The sequence below is a fragment of the Malurus melanocephalus genome, unplaced genomic scaffold (genome assembly GCF_030028575.1).
Source record: "Malurus melanocephalus ecotype Western Australia unplaced genomic scaffold, MMel_1.1 scaffold_154, whole genome shotgun sequence".
NCBI classification, from domain to species: domain Eukaryota; kingdom Metazoa; phylum Chordata; class Aves; order Passeriformes; family Maluridae; genus Malurus; species Malurus melanocephalus.
The window spans coordinates 1227908-1251121 of record NW_026623386.1 but is presented as its reverse complement, the minus strand read 5'-3'; the positions used below and the strand labels follow the sequence as shown (position 1 = coordinate 1251121).

General features: G+C 33.7%; 1 protein-coding gene across 1 annotated transcript in view; it reads right to left on the bottom strand.

Annotated features, from left to right (window-relative positions):
- Positions 1-23214, bottom strand: part of LOC130576780 (cadherin-10) — a 57681-nt gene that overhangs the window by 22200 nt on the left and 12267 nt on the right. Inside the window, exons 2-4 of the mRNA XM_057371679.1 lie at positions 11580-11874; positions 1570-1689; positions 767-934 (exon numbers count right to left, since the gene is read on the bottom strand). Of these exons, the coding sequence (XP_057227662.1) occupies positions 767-934; positions 1570-1689; positions 11580-11874 (583 nt within the window). The remainder of the gene's footprint in view (positions 1-766; positions 935-1569; positions 1690-11579; positions 11875-23214) is intronic.

The following is a 23214-nucleotide window of genomic DNA, read 5'->3' as shown; positions in this document are numbered from 1 at the left end:
AGGATACTCTAAATCCTGTATGTATTAAGTAAGTACAAATCATCCTGCAAATATTGCAATTTCCATTTATGCAAAAGGCTTCAAATGTATTTAAAATGCTTAACCTTTACAAGTTTTTGTTCACATGGTCTAATATTTCCATATTAGATGGAYACTAAGTACATTTTTATACTTTAGTTTTAGGATACAAAATCTTGATAGCTGCACTATCAGAAGACAAAAAACATTATAAAAACCTTCACTAAAGCTGTAGAAAAACCTAAACATATTAAATATAATTTTCTTTAATTTGGGAATTTTTCTATGTTTTGTAGCTCTATAGCTGAAAAAGAACAAATCTGTTTGATTCCCTTCAAGTAATTGCTTTTCCACGTTCTTCATGATTAAATATTTAAGCAGATACTACAATTCAAACATTTCTGCGTATCTAGAATTACAACATGTTTTATTCTCCAGTGGGAGAGCATGTAGGATTTAAGCAATAGGTAAAGAAAGAAAAAACATTTCTCTAATGCTCTTATGAGCCCAGCTACTATTGCTCCCCATAGTACTGGGAGGTATTCCAGTTTTACTGTGGTTATATTTGATCATGTCACTGCTTCCTGTCAAACAAATGCTGTAACATTTAATATACTGCTTTAATAATAATAATCAGTACATAAGCCTTTTGTTTATGTGTGCCACATAATCTAGATTTACTCTAAATTAAACCAGATGGTGGTTGCTTAACTCTTACAGCACAAGTCAACTATTAAATGCAGCTTACTCTGGGGGAAGCGAGGTGGATTGTCGTTGACATCGGTCARAGTGATGTTCACAGTGGTGGTCCCTGATAATCCWCCCATCTGGCCTCCCATGTCCTTTGCCTGGATAACTACTTGGTACTGCTCCCTGTTTTCTCTGTTCATGTTTGGCAAAGCAGTCCTGATGATGCCTAAAATAAATAAATTGAAAAATAAAATCGTTAATAATATATTTGTTGTTTATGTTTATGCAGTAATCTGCTGCATCTTTTTTTTATACTAGTCTTGAAATATATCTATAAAATATTCATTTAATGTTTCAAAGTACAATTTACTGTCCATAASTTTTACAGTGAATTTCTTATAATTGTCTTGAGTACAGGCTATGTCTTGGTTGAATACTTAGTTCTACATCACAGGTCCCTTTCCAGTTTTGTGCTAAACATGATTCAAGATATTTATGCACAAGGTTTAGGAGCAGAAAGAATGCCTTTTATGAGTCCAAGTAGAATCATTAAGAAAAAAAGAACAATATTTTCTAGGACATAAACCTTTATTCTTGCCATTCTCAGAAATGTTGTTATTCAGATCTTAAACTATTAGTAGTATCACTGTAAAATTTATTTTACTTCATCRTTTCAGTGATCATAGCTCTTGAGTTTTATATTTATTACAAAATTTATAAATCATTAGTAAAAAGCAATATTCTTTCATTTTGATTAGTTTTTTTTTTTTTATTTAAGTTTGTTAGGTGATCTAAGGTCTTTTAAATGGAAGGTAAAGTTTGAGGTTTATGGTAAATTAAAATAATGAACATTTTCCTGACCTGTTTCTGGTTCCACAGAGAAATATGGCTGCCCTTGAAGTATGCTGTAAATGATTCTGGCACTGTTTCCATATGAAGGGTCATCGGCATCAGTAGCTGTAACTTGGACCACAGAAGTACCTGAAATATCCAAAATCAACTTAGTTCCACACGGCACTATGTGGAGATATCAGAGCTTCAATTTCCATTCCAACAGACCCAAAAGAAACTTTCAGCTAATATCAATTGGATTTTCCAAATATACTTGTGATCTTATAGTCAACATCAGGTGCATTTTTTCCTATTTCAGGTCTCCTTCTACATAAATTGAAACTAAACCTCCCTAATCCCACAAGTGTGATTAAGATTTAATTAGCAAATGTAAACAACAGCTATGGTTGAGCTGAATTCTTATCCTTACCCAGCTACAATAATTTCATGTATTCACATTCTCTTTTCAGAAGTTGTTTTTATTGCAATAAATACCTGCTTTCTATTGCCTAGAACAACAGAGGTATCTGGAGTGTTTTGTGTTTTTTTGGTTTTTTTTTTTCTTTTTCCTTCTCTTTTGTTTTATTCAGTGATACCAGGAGGATATGAAATTACACACACAGGAATATGACAGAAAAGATGATTAAACAGGTCATTGGAACTTGTGAGAAACAAGTTATCAGTTCTCTCTGCTTTCTAAGTATAACTATAGATAGATGCTACCAGAAGAAATGTTGTCATATGAACTTTGAAATCTGATGATTATTTAGATTACAGAAAATTTTCTAACATTAAAGACCTTCTCTAAACTTCAGTAGAATAAACCAGTCCTTCAAAACATGAAATATTCTCCATAACTGCTGACAGTTTTAGCTCAATCAATGTATTTTCTRTATTCTGTTCAACTCTTCCATCAGAGAAATAAACTCTGAACAAGAAATGTCCCTATTGTGCATCTATAAAGCGCAGATATTATTTTAAGTATATAGGAAAGATTTGAAAAGAAAAAGGAAAATAATCATCGTATGCACATGGTAATGACTAGCTAGTCATGGGCTAATCTGGGGATGAGAAGTCTTTAAAAGTTATTTCTCCTTTTATCCCACTTCTTTCAAAATTATTTTCCTCACTGAATACTGCCAAATATTATGAAATAAAGCACCTGTAAATCAAAGACCCTTGGCACAACTATTTATCCCCTCTCTGCATGTGTCTATACTACATATTTATTCTAACATAGAAAGACAAGTAGAAGCAAATGCTATTTCTCTATTTATTTGAGATTTCATGACATGATGACAAATCTGTTTTTTACAAGTAAATTGTTCAATCATATCACCACTATCAAGGGAATGAGCATGTACCTAACTGTTGAAACAAAGACGAGTTCTCAGCAATGTTCAGTTTTCAACATCTAGAGAACAGAAAGACTTGTTTCAGTGACTTCCTAAAAGTACTGTCATCTCMTAAAGAAGGAAAAATAGGAATATTCCTGATTATATTTTTTCCATATTAAAATGGAATAAATCACAGACTTCACAGAACAAAGCCCCCCCCAAAAAAATAATATTAAAAAACCATAAAAATTGCAGCATAAATATGAAGAAAATGAGAAAAAAAAACTTTCCATTATATTAAAGATTGCTTTAGTGACCATCTAGAACATGGCTGTTCCTGAAAATCTGAAAGTCTTTCAAAAATAGGTATGTAGGCATAATAGATCTGTTCTAAAAGTTTTGTCTCTTTATGATTCACAAATGTCTTCATTCATATCTTCAGTCACACTGAATTCAATTTGTAGATATATGTCTATATAAATTTTCTGTTAAAAGATGAATAGGCCTTTTTGTTGAATATATTTAAGTTCTGAGGAGTGTTACCTTGATTCTGAAATGCATTTTTSGACCATGCTACTATATGGTAAACTGCAGTGCTAGAATGCATACTTGTTCCTAAGTATATTTTCTTGGAATTAGCAGAGTTGTGTAAAAGAAGAGTATGTTGAGTAATTGAAGTGCTTTCAGTTAAGGAAAAAAAGGTTAAAAAAAAACCAAAAACCCAGACCATAAAATACACCGACCAACATGTGATCATGCAAACAAAGTTTACAACTCCTCTATTTCATATCCGTAAAAAGAGAACAGTCATAATCAAGGTGTCTGTCACAACACCATGGTGTATTAATCAGAAACTTCTAAATTGCAAATCCATGAAAAACAAGACCTTGTCTCTATTACATGTAACTGAATCATTTATTTTTTTTTTTTCTAATTTTCACATTCCCTTCATATGTGCGAACAAAAAGCACATATTAACAGGTAAATTGTATAAGATTTTTATTTCATTTTAATTTTAAAATTTTAAATGGAGAATTGGCTTTGAAGAATAATTTGGACAGAGACAGAAGAACATGTTTAATAACTTTAAAATATATTAATTCCATTTAAAACATAGTAATATGTGTCTGGCAATTACTGCTGCCTTTGTTGTGAGTGTCATAATGAGCATATATTAATTAATACTTTTTTAATACAAATGCACATAAAACTGAGCAAATGATACAATCTATCCTTCTCTCCAGCTGCAATGAGCATGGCTGCATACATACACCCCAAAAAAACATATCAGACACTTCTGAAAACTAGTTTTGCACATGCTCCCTTTAACATCTGTGGGAAGAGACTTGTGCTCCTTAATTTCATCGCTATCACACAGTGCAGTTGGTGRGTTGTGATCAGAACAACACTCACCCCACTGCACAAAAGCAGCGAGGATAAACTTTCTTTTTTATTGGTAACTCAGGTCTTTGGCTTTATGGGCCAGCCATGGGTCAGGTACCCGGCAGGAGAAATGCAAAGACACCACTGCAYGTCTGAGTGCCATTCAGGATTCAGAGATCACCTCTTTGATCTTGGCCCTTGCCACGAGAGAAAAAGAGACATGCTTCCTAAGCTTCCRCAGGGGGATCAGCGATTCCTATTAAATATCTGACAGAAGCCATGTCAAGAGGAGAACAGGAGTGGTGCTATCACTGTATCAGTCACATTATGTACATCAGCTGTCAAAGCAACAGTTGGTTTTGCTTTGCTTCGGTACACTGAAGACCACTGATACTCTTTTTTTTTTTTCTTTTCTGAAACATGGATCAATTTCTGAAAAATTTCAATTTTTCTGAAAAATGATCAATTTCACTAGGGCTTAAAAATTATAGTACAGGGGTCACTTAGTGATCACCTCCTGGTCTAGACCTTGCTCTGTCTTTTACACAGTCACAGGGTGCTTGTGATGAAGTTGGTCTTCAGGACTTGAAGCCTAAACTGGGCTCTACAGGAGTACATAAGGAGACAGTGGCAACACACTGGAGAGCTGGAGAGGACGTCTTAGAGGGACATGTAGTGATAGGACAAGAGGGAGTGGCTTCAAATTGAAAGAGACCAGGTCTAGATTAGATAATAAGGAAGAAAAATTTTACTGTGAGGGTAGTGAGACACTGGAACAAGTTGCCCAGAGAATCTGTGRATGTCCCATCSTTGTCTGGTACACCGGTTCAAGCCCAGGTTGGATGGGACTTTATAAAATCTGATCAAGTGGGTGGCATCCCCATGACAGGCATTTTGGAAGTAGAAGATCTCTAAGGTCCCTTCAAACCCAAACCATATTAAGAACCCATGAATATGGCACCATTTATATTAATTAATGACACAACAGTGAATTCTGCTATTTTCTTCTTGCACAGTCTCCAATTTTACTGTACAATGAACTAGAATTTAAAGGTGGTAAACCTCGCCCAGAAATAAAGTTTTTGTCTGATTATTGTAGTTCTCAGAAGGCAAATTTAACATCACTTTAATTACTGTGTTTGAATCTCCCTAGGGTCTAGGACTAAACAGTAATTAATGTATTTGGCCCCTGCTAATATGTTTGCTGCAAACATCTTCAAACACAAAGTATTAATGACTTTGACCTCACAATTCGTTTATGATGCATACATATTAGATAAAAATCTCTGAAGATAATTATCTAGGAAAAGGAATCCACAAAATATCCATTGTAGAGCTGGATTCTGAGCTTAGATTTTGTTTTCTTTACTCCCAGCTGAGTTATGTGATATTTAACTAGACCAAGTACCCTCCACAGTAAATTATCCACACAAGCAACTAGCCAAATTAATAGAATTTTCCTGCTCTTTATAGGGGAAAATACAGGAAATAATGACACCTATTTTCCCCAGAAATAATGACACACWTTTCCCCCTGAAATAATCTATTTCATGCTGCAAAATACAGAAAAGAACGGAAAAGGCTGCATATTCAGAGACGTCAATGTCAGAAAAATCGTTAACTGCATGGTACTCCTGTAACTTAGAAAACAGCAAGTTGTAAACAAGAACAGCAGTGGATAATTTCAATTCTTTTAAGATGTTCCTTTTAAGGAAATAATCTAAAAATATAATAATTTGGGTTTTTGAAATCTGTCATAAATCAGAAGGTACTAAAGGGTTTGTTGAGAGAACTCTGTATGAAAAAAAGGTTTTAAAATATATTTGTTAATAGGAAACCAGAAGGAAGTGTTAGAAGAAAAATTTCATGGCAGAGAGGACTAAGCATTGGGAATTGGGGAACAGCACTAATGAGAGAGTATACTGGAAGCCAAGCTAGAAAGTTAAGCAACAGTAGCCCTAACTGTCTGAAGACAAAAAAAAACCAAACCAAAACAAAACAAAACAAAACAAAACAAAACAAAAAAACCCAAAAATAAACAAAAAACAAACAAACAAACAAAAAAAAACAAAATAAAAAAACAAGAGGCCAGTTGTAGGGCACCCAATCTGTACTTTACATGTAAACCCAGAGGGAGGTTATGTCTTCTGAAGCATGTATTGATATCCCTAATTTAGAAGCAGAAAAGTTTCAAGATGCAATAAGGATAAGGAATGATCAGAGAATATATGGRGTGTGAAGTTACATATATATGTATTTTATATATATATAAAAGGTCTAAGCAGAAAGTTCTCAAAAYTTTTCTAAAATAACTAATAGGCAAAACCCACAGGAAAATCCATACAGGGGAAAATAGGCTATCTGCAGTTCTGAAAAGAAACTTCCAAATGAGCAGAAAGAGATAGGTGAAAAGTATGATGGACAGAGAAGAAGAGTGTCATCAAAATCACAAGAATATTCTGCGTCAAAACCATAAGGATAAACTTTGAAAGTAAGGAAAGGCAATAGAGAAAGAAGATAAAATATCCAGTAATCAGTACAAATACTTCAGGAGAACAAGTCTTCTAGGATATTGACCCAGCTGCAAGATCCTGAMGCTGGCCCATGTATCTCTGCCTTTTCTGTGTTTAATTGGCAGCAGAAGAAAGATGAACAAGACAACAAAGAATTGATGGGCCTTTGTCAAGAGACTCTGATAATAGAAATAGCCATATTCTCAGGTATCCATCTGGTTAGTACCACAGCCTGAGGAAGAAATCAAAACTGCCATTTGTGGTCTGAAAAGGGCTGATATATGTCTACATCACAATTTGATATCATGAGGATGGAGGCAGATGGAGTAGATAAAGACTTAATAGTGTTTTTCTAACCTCCCAATGATCTTATGGTTCCTTCTAGAAAAGGGCCTTTTAGGATGGACCAAACCCTGTATTTCTAGGGTRCACAGATTTCAATTATTTCAAGTTTTTGCAGTTTCTTTCTTTTGTTATTATGATGTGATAACATGTTTGTCTTCATTCTGGTATTCAGATGAGTGTGTATAGAGTTCATATGATCATCTTACTGCTGTGGCTGCAGTACAAATAAACAGACAACAGTGTCGCAAAATTGCAGAAGAGTGGAGTTTTTTGTTTTTGTTTTTTTTTTTTTTTTTTTTTTTTTTTTTGTTTTTTTTTTTTTTTTTTTTTTTCTTTTTTGAGACATTTCTTAAAGTAGAGATAAGATTAAGCCTATTTGAAACATTGATATTCAGTACCAGGATTGAGAGTGCAGGCAGCAGGAGATAGCAGAGGTTTTGAGAATATGGTCTCAGAATAACAAAAATAGAAGGTACACAGATACAAGCTGTAAGTAACTAGTCATATTAAAGACTGATGTGGATTTAAAGTATAACAAAGAAGAAAAGAACAAATATTTATTATCTGTAAAACATCATTTGTGTGGTGGAAATGTATATAAAAGAGGATGATAACAATCTACAGGAATCGGAAACARTGAACAAAGAGAATTGTTCTGGTGTTGTTTCCCCCAATAAGAGGCATGGCATCTGACCTCTGTTGCCATCCATCTGCAGCAGATCCTCTTTCACATTTGGTAGAGAAAGCGGTATGTCTTTTATTTTGCTGTTCACCCCATTTTACTGCCACTCACCAATCCTACTTATACAGAAAAAGGATCTTTCTCTTTGTAGTTGGTTGGAATAAACTGAAATTTAAAAAACCAGTTTGGGTATGTTTATGTGTCTGTCTAGTGGTCCTACCTTTACACTTAATTAATAGTAAATTATCAAACTTGGATGTGCCAATAGGAGCAGGAGTGCAAGGCATTCTATAAAAATATTGATGTATTTTWAGTGGATAATTCTATCACAGAATCATATACTGGATTGGAAAGGATCCATAAGGACTATTGAGTCCAACTTCTTGCTTTTTGCAGGGCTACCTAAAACAAAACCATATGGCTAAGAGAAACATTCTAGACACTCTGACACTTTCCTGGGGAGCTTTTTCCAGTGACTGACCAACTTCTCAATGAAGAACCTTTTCCTAATGTCCAATCTGAGCTTCCCTTGACAGTTTCATTCCACTTTCTTTTGTCCTATTGCAAATCAGCGGAGAGGGGAGATCAGTACCTCCCCTGCCTGTTACTCAAGGGCACCTGTGACAGCGGAACAGTCATGGAACAGATGCACCTATTGGATTGGGGATGAACTTGTCACCATTCTCCCCCATCCCTYAATCACCACATTCAGCAAAGTGGAACAGTGAGCATAGGGAATCTTTTGCACGGTGTTCTGTCTGCTTGGCCAGGTCTGATCCAAGAAAGGCAGGGTGTGGTTCCACTAATGCCTCTCTTTCTCAGACTCCCAACACATGGCACAGTGCCATATTGTGCTGACTGTGCTGCATTAGATAATGAAAATATTACATTTACATTAATGAAAATATTACAGTCCTGACAGTGTCATACTTTTCACAGAGCCATATAACTCAAATCTACTGAGGCAAGAGCCATAGTAATTTAGATTTGTAATTTCTAGTACCTATCGCTGAGACAGTATTTATATCCTAAACTCTATTTAACATTTCTAGACACTTATAGAAAGATGAAATATGTCTATATTCTCACAGAGGTGAGTACTACAGGAGACATTCAATGCAACACTACAGTTATATCCAATACTGCAATTTCTATCTGCATTCCTTACATCAAGCCTGACACTTTCTTAGCCCATGGTCAACAGTACTGGGCAAATAATGGGCTGCTCGCAATATTACAACTAAAAAACATAAAAATAATGCAGAGAGAATAGAAAAAAGATATTTCTTCCTGCTTTCCTTTGGATAGGGAAGTGTTATTTTCATAAAAAATATAATTGCTTATTTTTTCATAAATTTCATGTAAGTTTCTGTACTAAAAATTCTTGAATTGTATGATATCATAAAAATGTTTTGTAATTAACGATGTCATAATATATTATTATACAATTATATGAAGAATTTTAACATAATGACTTCACAATTTCTAATTAATTCTATTTTTCTCAAATGTTTWATGCAACTTATTCTTTTAGAAAATTTCYCYCCTTCTCCATTCAGCCTTTAGCTCTGAGATTGCAGAGTAAATTTTTTTTAAGTTAGAGAATTAAATTAGTGTTATGAAGAAATGAATCAACTTTGATGAATACTTTATAAAATCACATCATCCTCTCATGGACCACAGATGAATATATACCTCTAGGGATCAGCCACAAATCTAAAAGTAATAAAGTTAAAAGAAAATTCTACCTATCAGGTAGTTATTCAGTCACTCTAGCAGATGAATGGCCACATTTATAAAATSTGGGAACATGACAGATTTGAAYTGAGTTACAATTCTCTAAATTATTATARTTTTATTGACAGAATAAAGTCCATTTGTTTCAGCACAGCTATTTATGCAAGACACAAGGTTAAAACTCTAAGTGCACCTAAGCTATTTTTTCTTGCTGTTTCTTCTTCTACACACTGGTGTTTTCTAAATAATTTTTCTTATCACCTTATCGCTTTCATTTTTGTTGCAATGCTAAAAATTTTGCAGTTTCAAAACTCTTAAGATCTACGTAGATGGACAGATACACTGGAATCAGTGTTGCCTGAGTACGTTAGAATCATTGAAATAATGTCTGGAATGTTTGAGAACACTTAAAGAAAAAGATTCTATTTATGGAATAGAGACTGAGAAAATTAGGAATCAATCGACTATAACTGAATATTATATAATGGAATAATTTTTAATGAAAACATTAAACATAAATCTTTCTAATCACATTTTAAACAATGCATTCTGGAATTTATAGGAACAACATGAGAAATAAAATGGAAATTCTAACTTTTTAGACATACTTTTTAGGCCCTACTGTGATCTTGCCATATGCTTCTCTGGAAACAGCAGCAATGCTCTTTCAGGATGCACATTCAAAATGCTCTGCCTAAAGCTGTATATGCCTATGGAAATTTAGAAAACTGACCAGTAAATTAGGAAATTGTTATTACATTTTGTTAGATTATGGAACAGTAAAGCTAGAAGACTTTCAATTCTCCTCTTTAAGTGAACTGATTTAATGAGATTTCGGTATAGCCCTACACAATCACATGTCAAACTTTTTTCTTTTTTTTTTTAATTTATTTTATTTTATTTTATTTTATTTGTTTTCCTTTGTAATAAAAACAGCTTGATGAATGTTGGAACTTTTAAAAAATATTCAATCACAAACTGAAAGCAGACTGAAATATTAAGAATAAACCATGCATTGCATGTTGAAGCCATTCTCTTTCAACAATTATGTTTTTTTTTTCTCTTTTGGCATTTTCAAGGCCCAGGACAGTAAGTACTAAATATTCAATACCTGTATGTGTAAAACATCTCAAAACACTGTTTGATCTAGTTCAGGTAGTGGTAGTAATAAAATGGTAATAATAGCCAAAAGTTATATTGAATTTATTGTTTGTTTTTTTGAAATTTTAGGATTTAATATTATGGTAGCTATAGCTATGCAATGAATAAATTAATATTCATTTTCAAAAGAAACATTATGTATTTTTAAGTTTTTCAAAATTTTCCCTAAGGATTTCTATACAATATCAACAATAGCTCATATTCCAATATTTTATTGTTTATAAATTTCACCAGCTGGCATGATCCAGGCCACAACTTTGTAGTTAAAACAGGAACTGAAAATACATTGCAAAGAGAAGAAAGATTAACTCAAACACCTGTTTAATATTTTTTAAGATGTCATTCATGGATTGACTTAAAGATAGGAAGTGAAAACACAAGAGGATTTTTCTATACAGTAAAGAAGTGAAAGAAAATAAAGAGGGTGTCTACCTTCAGACAGTGCATCAACAGCACATGAGTCAATATATAATTTTACTTAGCTACTGAGAAAGTGGAGACAGCTCTCTGTTCAGGGCTTATCACCACTGGGAACTTCCAGTGAAAATGAAAGAAAAAAATTCGCTGAGCTTTCAACAGGCTAATTTAGTCATCTTATTCTAACAGATATTAAGGAGGATGATGGTTCACCACTACCTACTATCTATTAATATYCATATTCCAAAGAACTGTAAAGCTAATAATTTGGATAGTCCAAGTAGAAATGGATCTCAGATCATAAAAATCATAAAAATTGGATGCAATTTCAGTATTTGAACAAACAAACCAAAATGAAAAATACTTATCAAGTAGAATTCTACACGACTGACTTTTCAGAGGATGGGGAAATAATTTGTCAAGYAATGGAGGACAGGCATTTGTGCCTCAGTATAGAGAACTCACCTACTACTGACATTTCAGGAACACTAGCAGTGTAAATTTCTTCTGGAAATGTTGGTTCATTGTCATTGATGTCATGGATCTTGATGACAAACTCAGATTCAGGTTCCACTGGTCTCAGAGTTCTTCTATTGATAGCTTGGGCACGCAGGGTGTAAAAGGCTTTCTCTTCCCTGTCAATTCTCCGAGTTGCATGAATRTCACCTGTTTTTTCATCAATTATGAAAAGAGTACCAGCTCCATCTCCTGACAAAATGTATTTGAGGGATCCATCTCCTTTATCCTGGTCAGAATGAAGCTGTAATGGAAGAAGAGAGCATTTTGTTTAGAAGCAATGAAAAGGACAGAGGTTTTTAAAAAATCATTATATGTTAAATCATTCTGTGTGCAACAAATGTGCTTAATACCATTAAGAAAGTAATTTCCATTCACCACTGACTGACAGCTGGTTTTTCCTAACTTAGCTCCAAGAATCTTTTACCTTGACTCTTCTGGCAGATTTTGCTTTTGCAGCAACACCTGTTCTCTGCTAAGAAACCTTTGCACCATGGTTCTTAAAGAAGATTTTTATGTTAATACTGACCTTTTCTTTCCTTGAAGAGATCCTATTAAAGATTCACAACTGCTGTGCTAGTTGTAAATTCACTAAGCAGATAAAGTACATGGCTAAATACAAGACAATTAAGGAAAACTGGTTTCATGAAATAATAACTTTTTTTTTTTTTTTAAATCTCATATTATTTATATTTCTCCTAAATTTGGGAATATTTAAGGTTAAGTAATTATTGCTTTCACTTCATCGCCTAATGTAAATAACATAAAGGAAAAACCCAAATTTAATAAGTATTCAGTATTGATTTAATACTCATTATATAAGTTGTATAAAGTATAACTTCACATATATAACTTGCAGTTCTAACTGTCTTTAGATAAAAACAAAAATTATTTATTTATGTTTTGTTTTCTGTACTGTAGTATGCATGGCTTATTTGATCTTTTGGATACACTGAGCATAATTTCTCTCCTCACCTTCTTGGAAAGGTCCTTCCAATCTCATTGATTTCACAGTTAGCAGAAAGACTCTGGCATTTAGACTTATTTTCACCATATTCTTTCTTGTAACCTTATTTTTGGGTTCAGCAGAAGGAYCAAATCAAGCAGAAATTCTTATTACAAACATGAAGTGCAAATATAAAGTTTTTTTTTTAAAATCACACCCATGAAATATCAGAATATTCCAAAAGTTAAGATAGAGCTAGTGTATTTTTGTCTTTTAAAAATAGTTATTTGAACACATAATAACATTGATTAGATCTGCAGTAAGATTATATTCAGTCATGTGAACATTTTTTGTTAATTTAAGCTTACATTTCAGATCATGAAAAATATTATACAAGTAGCATAGCATAAGTATTCCCCTTGCTATTCAGCCATATTTTTCTTGTTCATCTATGATGCCCTCATATTGTCTTCCATAGCATTCATTTTAAGTATTGGGTGTAAAATATTCAATTGTTATGGTTTTGAATGCGACTTTCACTGTCTTTGAAGCCGAAACCAAACATACTGGTGGGATAAACTGAAGTCAAACAGCAAACTTCTATGTTATGAAAAATTTTTAAACACTCAGTATTTCCCACAGACTTGAAATATGTGGTACAGACAGAACTCACCAGGAACCACCAGGATCAAAGCCTCCATAGCAGAAATTTGAACATGATCATGTTCTGAACTTTGATTTTCTACATGAAAGTTTTTCTATTTTCTCCTAGTTCAGAAGTAAATCTTGAGAAACACTGTAAGTATTTAGACCTATTAAACTTTACTCATATTACAGACATGTATGTTTACTTTACAAAGTGAGTATTTTCTTACTGCTTCTTTTCATTTTAAAATAAATAAAGGAATAGGAAAATCCACAAAACATAAAGAGTAGGAAGGCAGATGGTAAGAAAATTCTTTTGTAAATATTTTTCTTTCTTTTCCTTCTGCTTCTCTTGATGACYTCAAACTGAAGGTTTCAAGCCGTTCTCACTTGTCTTTAGAGGAATGCATTTTTGAAGTGGACTTGAATCCCTCATCCTCCCCTGATGGCCCACAAAAATGGTGACCTTTTATTGTGACCTTTAATTAACCCTTTTGCCCTCCTTTTTRAGGGAGTTTACAGTATCTTTCAGGCTGTGGCCCATTTTGAAATGGCATCTAGTGTAAGTCATCCTTAAGTGTTTTCTTTTCCCTATCTTCCAAGAATATAATTTCATCTTCAAAAACRTTTTGGTCCTAGAAACTCACTGCAGGTCCATGACCACTCTGAAATATTTTCACAGCAGAATGATGAAGAGCTTTGTAGGAGGCTGCTCTTCCTTACATGTCTGACAGAAAGATAAAATAAGCTCCTGTTTGAGAGGGATTTTTAAATCCCTAAAGCAGTTTTCCCATTTGCTTTCCAAAGCCAGGTCCAGTATTATAAACTCTCACAAAAGTTGACAATAGTCTATCGCTGTTGCAGTGCCTGTTCTTTCACTCAGAAACCAGCCAGCAGCCTGGCAAAATTCATTCTAATAAATTATCTCCAGAACAGTATGAATCCATGCAAACAGTTCCCAGWAAGAGTGTCTGGCCAAATTTAACATACAAATGATGCATGGAAATTGTTTYGGAGCATGGTATTTAGCAAAATCATGCCAGAAACTTGGAAAATAATTAAGCAATTCCAATAATTATGTTCTGGTGCCTTAAAATGTTGCCTGGCACTAGGAGCCTGAACAGTGTAGTGAAGAGAACKAAATCAAAAAACTGAGAAAATCTCTAAACTAAAAAATATTAAGCTTTTGAACCACTGTGTTTAGATGCAATTTAGCATGTAAAGATCTTTTAACATACTTATTTGTCTAATATGCAAGGTACTATCATTGCTCATGGCTTTCCATTGCCACTCCTGTAGCTATGTGCAAATCTTACCAAGGTGATTTGGAAATGATTTTTATGACCACAAAATCATAAACCTCTTACATCTGCCAAATTCAAACTTTTTACTTGTGTGAGTTTTTTGGTTTCTGTGGTTTGGGGATTTTTTGAGGKTTTTTTTTGTTTGTTTTTGACCACACATATATTAGCCAAAAGTCTAGAAAATGAGCTGAAGAGAAGACTTTGAGGTATCTTCATAAGGACTTCCAGGGAGCTGAGAGTTGCACTTCACATATTTAAAAGAAATACCAACCTTCATAATTTAGAAGAACACTGAGCTATAAAATTGTGTTATCTAAAAAACTTTTAATAATTCCACTTTGTCTCAGTAACCCAATTTAATTTGTACGTATACACATAAGAGTCCAGAGTTATTGTAGAGGAACTTCAAATTCAGAATGACATTCCAGAAGGTCTTTTTGGGGTGATCAGGAAACCCAARGCTATAGATGAAATGAGCATGGCTTCTAGACATAATTCAAGGAGCGAAAAGGTGTAGCATATATAAGCAAGGAAAGAGAATACCTCTCATTTTATTTTTTTAGCTCTTAATTCAACCCAGATGTTACTGGAGGAATCAAGGTTGCTAAAGACTGCCCAAGGTACTTCACAGCCCTGCACAATAAATCATTACCCAGCTCTGAAATGCATGAGCAGTGTGTCAATCAGCACTGCAGAGATTTTTTTTTTATTTTACTGAAGTACTAAAAAAATGTTCTGTGAACTATTTCTCTGYTACTTTTAGTATACAGTGTTTCCTATAGTTATTTTGGCTAATGGGCATCTGTGATTCATGTCAGCCAAGCTGAGAAATGGAAAGACATCTGTTTCATTTAGCAATTTCATTGCACAAAATGATCAGCTGTGAAGATGTGGTTTTGTTTTCATATCTGTCACCGATATTTTGCAAACTCCTGCTTCAGTGAATTTCTTGACGTTCTTCCACAGAAATAATTCCCTTTTCAGCTGAAGTGGTATACCTATTTTATGTATATTTTTTCTCACTCTGTAGGAAATCAGAATGTCGGTTGGTATTATTTTATACAGCTCTGTTTCATCATACAGTAATTGCAATTACTGTGAAAGACATTTTTGCATCTCTTCTATCTAAATTGGTTGAACAAACTTTGGAATTCAGAAGGATTTCATATAAATTTAAAAAAAAAAGAAGGTCCGTTGTTAAACAGAAGGTAATATTTACAGAGGGCCACAACATGRGGTGTTATATGAATGCTTAAAAATGAGACTGAATTACCAAGACAGAGAGACAACAACAGGTTTTAAGAGACAGTTTTCTTTTTCTTCAATTGCAGGAAAAAATCCAAAGTTAATTAACATACTACCTTCTGCAGGGTACATGCAACTATAAAAAATATGAGTTAAAGAAAAATGTCCCAATCCTGTCCCAATCCCATTAAGCTCAATAGCTTTTCAGATCTGTAAAAGACTTTTGTAAAAATACTTTTAGAAGAGTTTAGTAGAACAACAAAATAATTCTGCTTCAAAAATTACTTGAAAATTATAACACAGGAGATCCATGTGAACTGACTTCCAGTGATTCAATTTCACTCAGAATTCTGGGATTTTTCCTTGTCTCCCCCCATGAATTCCACYCAATTCTGAAAGCTCCCAAAATGAATATAAAGTATGTGGACTTTTTCTCTAATAGCATACTAAGTGTTAATCCTATTTTCACCAAAAAGTGATGAGATGCTACTGTGAAAAACAGAGAGAAGATTGGGTTAGTCAGATCTATTTTATCATACAACCTACTTCTGGAATTCAAAATGATTTATGACAATGCCAGATAAAGACTTTAAGATTTGTCAAACCTATTTCTATTTGAATTTCAGATTCAGAAGTCCTCTATGATTTTTGAGTGATTGGTATTCAAATAACTAGACTAAATAACATGACTGCATTAAGAAACTTCCCTTTAGTTAGAAAACATACTGTAGGCATTAATACAGCTCAAGTTGTTTTTTAATCTTAATTTAATATGCTGTAGTGTTTAGGACATTTTCCAATACAGTTAAAAATTTTTGCAGTCTTTGCAAAATGAGAGACTTACTAAACACACTCTTACTCTCTTACTTTACAGCAATCATTTTTAATTGCATGATTGGGCAATTTTTTTTCTACTTTCTTCTGCAATGTGTCAATATTTCAATTTAATCCAAGTATCACAGTAATAATAAGACCTCAGTACACTCTTGAATTACWCTATCTTTCAGATTTTATTCCAGTAAGTCTTGAATGTCTTCTAATTGTGAGGAAAAAAATCAGGGCAAATTGTAACCTATTAGCTTTTCTCTCAGTACTTATATTAACAATGTGAAGCCAAAACACACCATGGAACCATTTGCCTTTTCACTCAGTGCTCTACTGCACATTTAGTATTAGCAACTTGACTGGATACTTATTTTGAATAATAATGATTGTCTCTTTAAACATGATCACAGCAGTGGGTAGATTTGACATGAAATCAGCAAAAAATAATTGACATGGAATTCCTGCAATGGAKATACTAATTTTAAGCATCAAGAACTGAACTATTAAATTATGCAGTTGTTTAACACTAGCTGCACTTACTCTAAAAGATTTTCAGACCAGCTCATATCCTGTGTAGTATTCTCTCGGTTGGCAGATTTAACGGTCATGGCTTTAAGCCACATTTTACTCCCCAAAGAAGTTCACTTATTTAAATTTATCTGAAAGGTAACACTTCAAGCGACTCTTTTCAGTGATTCTGTAATTTGCACTAAGTTTTACTGAGACATGYCACACATTAAATGTTCTCACTCAGTTATATTGTCAGTTTGTCATGACTGTGCTATTGTGTGTTATTTAAGAGGAGATGGGCAGAAAGGAAAGAGACAGATTTTAAAAAGAATGCTTTGTGAGATTGGAAAAGGAGTGAGCAAACTAAAATGGAAGCGCAACAAGAAATGTAAGATGAGTATTCAGAAATTCTTTTGCAAAAAAAATGGAAATAAAAAACTCCAGTCTGCAGTGCATTTTCAGATTGTATTTGTTTAACTTGATTCATTATCAAAAGAAAAGAYAAAAATATTTTCCACCATTTTTATTGATAAAAAACACAATACTTCCTTGTTCAAAATTCTTGTTTGTTCTTACTCTTGTTTTAAAACAGTAAGAGATAAATGATAAAATTTTTTTAGCATTTTTTTTCACATCCCTGGGTGAAATAATATCTATCACATAAATAGAACTATTATTTTCAGAGCTCCCTACAGTCTTCACTACTGATATCATATTCAAGATTCTGAAATTCTATAAACTAATAATACAGCATTTTTTTTCATCACTAGATTACTATCTTTTTCCTATTACTGTAACTTATTCTAAAAGGAAGAATCACAGTACAGGGAAAGTAGATGGTCTTGTCCACTGACAAAATATTCTAGGACTTAGGTGAGAAAAGCAGGATTTTTTTTTAAAGATACATCACATGATAATCAGCAAAATGTCTTTCATAGATGCACTAAGTCCCTGTTCCCATAGCCAAACTCCCTCCTTAAGCCAAGGTCTTTAGCTGATGGTCAGAGAGRRAGAACAAGAAAGTTTCAGCTTCATTAGGTTGTTGTAGCTTCCACTCCAGAACACACAGGAGCACTGAGCTAAGATGAGAGACTAATCGAATTTCATACACCAAAACGTTCTTGCATAAGCCAATATGCATATTCCAATTCTAGTAATAAATACTGTCTGTGCATCAGGTGAAGACTGAAAGCAGAGACTACCAGTGGACCTGAAATGCCCTTACTTCCTGGCACCTCCAAWAGATGTCTGAGTATGAGTAAGCAGAAGGGAATTCTCATGTTAAAGGGAAAAAAAATTCCTGACCCATGGCAGTTGTTCAGGTCCCCATTCATTAAAACACTGGACTGAACAAAGAAACATTGTTTGGTTCTCCTCCTACTGAAATCAATATGGCACAAACATAAATTCCTACTTCTCTAAGTAGACTCTGTACACTATCCTGTGGTCTCAGGATAAAAATATATCTGATAAGATTTTCCTCAGAATTTGTTGGAAGCTTTTTTAAATATCCATATTTTCTATGCGTTATGTTGTTTGGTTGGTATTTGACTACAAGAAAATTCTGCACTAAATATTGTATAAAGGATTAAGTAGTTTCCAGAACAATCTCCCTATTCCACCAAGGAACAGCCCAGGAATKCAAATATGCTAAAACAGCACATTCTTTCCTTTTACTGAATTCACAATAGCTACATGTATTTGAAAACTCTGGGGTTTGCCTGTTTAGTTTTATGTTTCTTTTAAGGAAAAAACACCACTTACGCTCTCTACATTAATCACAACTAAGTGGTTGTAAGAACCAGTKGTAGGTTTGGGACTTTTTTTGTAAACACGAATTATATTATTATGGCTTACATATGTTTTCCTAAAGTAGCCTAGTTATTAACAAAATAACCATTAAAACAGAGTTATTTTTTATTTATCCAAACATGCAATTTGCTCTATACATTAAAGCATTGAATTTTTTAAAACAAAAGGAGAACACATTTAAAATATTGATGCCTAGTTTATTTTGCCTGCTGCTGGAGGCCATTTAAAAGCATGTAACACAAGATGGTCTTTGTTTCCATCTGAAATCATTGTAACATGTCAATTGGTAAGAGCTTTGAAGGTTTTCTACCTGTATGTGTGTGTATTTTCTCCTCATGTATACTTTATGACAGAGAGCTGAGTGACAATGTCTGTCAGACCAGGAAGTGGAAGATGCCAGCTTAAGTGAAAGGTGTACATCAGGATTAAGGAATAAAAACCATTTTAATAATCTCCAAAACAGTGATCTCCATGATAATGTAGCATTATTGTTAAATTCAATCCCAATGAAGGGAAGARAGGGAAAAAGAGAGAGCTGACATTTTTTTATGTTGCAGTTGACTTCTGATGAATCTGAATTGATACTATATCTAATCATAGCAATTAAAACAATGAGGGATAAAGATGTAAGGGGATCAATCCTGGCTTCATTTATATCATAGTGAAATCAGCAGGACTATACATCCAGGAGTGAGATCTTACAGCTCTAAATGGGTAGTCAAGGTATTAAATGTGGATCAGTAAAGGAAGACAGGGGGAATATGTATAAATTCTTAAATGGAACTTGTATTACTATTTGTCCATCAAGTTTGTCTCTTTGTAAATTATGAAATCTGTTGTTCTAGGGAATRGTATTCTCAAGAAAAATCTTATCTCTCCACCAATYACTGAATAAAGAAGTASTTTAAATYRTTACATAAAATTACATTGCAGARTGGTTKTGCTAGTGCTCAGTCACCCTCACAGGACCGAAGTGTTTCCTGATATTCACAGGAACCTCTTGCATTTTGATTTGTGCCCATTACCTCTGGTTCTGTCACTGGGCAACCCAGAAAAAGCCTCCTTTGTCCTCTTCGCAGCCTCCCCTCAGGTGTTTGTGCACATTGAAAAAATCTCCTTGAGCCTTCTCTCCACTGGTGTAAAGAGCTGCAGCTCTCTCAGCCTTTCCTCACATTTGAAGTGCTCCAGTGCCTCAGTCATTCTTTGCTGRATTCTCYCCAGCRTGTCCATRTTTCTTTTGCACTGGGATGCCTAGAACTGGGCAGAGGACTCTGGGCATGGCCTCAACAGTGCTGAGCAGAGAGGAAGGATCCTCTCTCTCAACCTGGTGTGATTGTGAGGTCACTCCTGTCTATTTTTAGAGAGCCTCATTCTCTTGTTTTTCTTAGTCCAGTGGTCTATGACCATTATAATGTCACCTTTGCCTGCCTTCCTTTTAATCCTAATCCATTCACTCTACATTGACTCCTCTTCCATCTCCAAGCAGAGCTCCATGCACTCCAGCCGCTGTCTCAGAAAATGGGCAGCTCCCTCTCTTTGTTTTTCCTTCTCACCCTTCCTAAAGAGCTTTATTCCTCCACTACAACACTCCAGCCAAGGGAGTCATTCCACCAACTATCCATAATCCCAACAAAATCATGGTGCTGCAGCTGTGTGTAGGTTTTTAACTCATTGTGTTTATTCCCCATATCTGATGCTTTACTACACAGGCATTTAAGAGTGGAATCCCAGAATGTTACATTTCTGGAGACATTTTGGGGATTTATCCACAATGGGGCCTTGTGGATCTACCCCTTGTGGATACCTCAATTACACAGGGAATTACAACCACATAATGAAATTTAATTGAATTAAATAATGTTTCTAATAACGCTGTGTAGGTAACTATAATTACAATATCTAAATTCATACTTTTCATACTAAAGCAACATACTTTATTCCTCAATCAGATTGCAAAATAGCAAAATAACCAGATATAAATATATATTTGGAAATAAACCTTGGCACAAATTGTACAGAGAATTGCATGTTTTACGTGTATACATAAAAGACAGCATCATCARCCCAGTGAACTCTATTCTTCAAATACTTTTATTGAGGACAAAAAGCCCATCCTGATCTTGAGTGATACGCATTAAGAACTGCAGTCCATAGTAATTATTTTCCTTTGCAATGTTAATCACTGGTTTCAGAAAATGTGTTCTGTGTACTGCATTGCTGATGAAAAATTATTTCTAACTTATGTGAATAATAGCAATCAGCTGATAGGCCCAGCCAGTATTTCCATAAAGCTCCTGTGACATTTGCTGACATTTGTAAGACATCAAAAGCACCCTTTACTTAATCTCTCTTTTCCTAATTACCAATAAAATAGGTTATATTAGTTATGCTGCTGATGTTTCATTTTCTTTGTGTGGGGTTTTATGTTTTGCCCATAGAACAAAAGAAAACTTTTACATTCTTGGTTTTTTTGGTTTTTTTGTTTCTTTTGTTTTGTTTTTTTTTTTTTTTTCCCCTTGAATTAATTCATTTCCATGAAGCTTAGCTCTCGCCTTGTGTATTATTTGCTCCTACTTTTTTTCTGTCAACAGTAAAAAGAATTCTACACCATCCCTAGAAAACTTCCTAATTCTCTTTTATGGTACACAGACTTACATGGCACTTGAAACAGTGTTCCTTACTCCTTTAACGACTTTGTTTTCTATAGCATGTCATTATCCTTTCCTAAGAAATACATCAGTATTACTGAAATCTCTTTCATTATTCTTAAGTGATTAGCCTTGATTAATCCTGTGCAGCTCTTTGCAGTGTCAGAGCCATCAGCAGTCCTCTAGCTATTCCATTTATTTTACTTGGCTTTTAATAGACAACGTGCTGGTCCTGACACATAGAGAATGGTCTGTCACATAACCTGACCTAACTAAAAAGATAATTAGGCAGTTTTCTTATATTCCAACTGTATTATTTACACAGAAGTCTCATTATCCTTTTTGAATGTCTCAAGACATCCTGCTGGTTGCTAGAGGTATTTCTAAGTCATCTACGGAATCTTCAGTAGCAACAATGTGTAAAAACGCGGCGACATTTCTGCACAGTAGTTCTTACAAGGGACAAGTATTTTAAAAGTACAACAGGAATGGAGACTTCTGTTAAATTTTTAAGTAAAAAAGAATCTATAAATTAAGAAAAACTCTGTTTTTTTTTTCCCATCTGCTCATAGAAGTATTAATTTCCTATGTGGCTCAACCTATTTGGCCTCTCCTGAAGCTCATATATTCTACTTGCAACATTATTTTCACATTTTACAAGGACTTTAACTTGGTTAAATTTTTTCTTATATTTTAGCAACATAGCCTGGAACACTGCCTTACTCTATCTATCTTGCCCATTTTCTTCTTTAAAATGGATTGTTTCATGACATTTCTTTAAATCCCTGCTTCTTAAAACAAAAGATTCTTAAAAAATTGAACTTTTTTTATTCCTTTTCACTTCTTTAAGTTGCATTAATGAATTTTCTCACTTCCAAAATTTAAAATATCAATACAATTTTAATAGTTTAGTACTAAGATAAATAATTTCTATCCAAGATTGCCTAGGTAGTAATAGTTGTTAATTATTGTATTCACTCCCAAATAACGTTTATCAAATATTTCTAATTCCTAAAGATTACATTTATAATGGAATTTACAATCATCAACATGGAGACTCATAAATTTGAATTTATGAATAGTTTACAGCAAATGTCATCTCTCAGAAAAGGATATTCAAAAGTTGTCATTAGAAGATGGGGTTCTTAACACAGAAAGAAATCTGTATTACTACTCCATGCTTCTGCATATCATGTGCAATTTATTCTTTTAATCCCTATATTGTAACATATTTGCTTCTAAATTACATATAATTAATAAGAAACTATTAAAACATTTTAGGAATGAAACCAAGAAAAGCACTTCTGTAACATAATCCATTTTCTAAATTAAATAGTAGGAAAGAATATATGCATCTTTACTCAGCTGTTTTTGAATGAGGAAGAGACAAAGTATTCTGCATGATCAYCTCTAACGTGTCATGCAGTCTTCCAAATTTTTCTACCACTTAGGGGTTTTTGTGGGTTTTTCTTTATTTATCTTTGTGCTTCTTTCTCCCACCACAGTTTCACCCAGAAATATTTCAAATCATCAAGTCCAACCTCTGTTTCCTGTTGTGTTAATATAATTTGCTTGAGAAGTACTAGGAAAGGACAAACATTCTCTAGGGAAAAACAAAACAAAACAAAACAAAACAAAACAAAACAAAA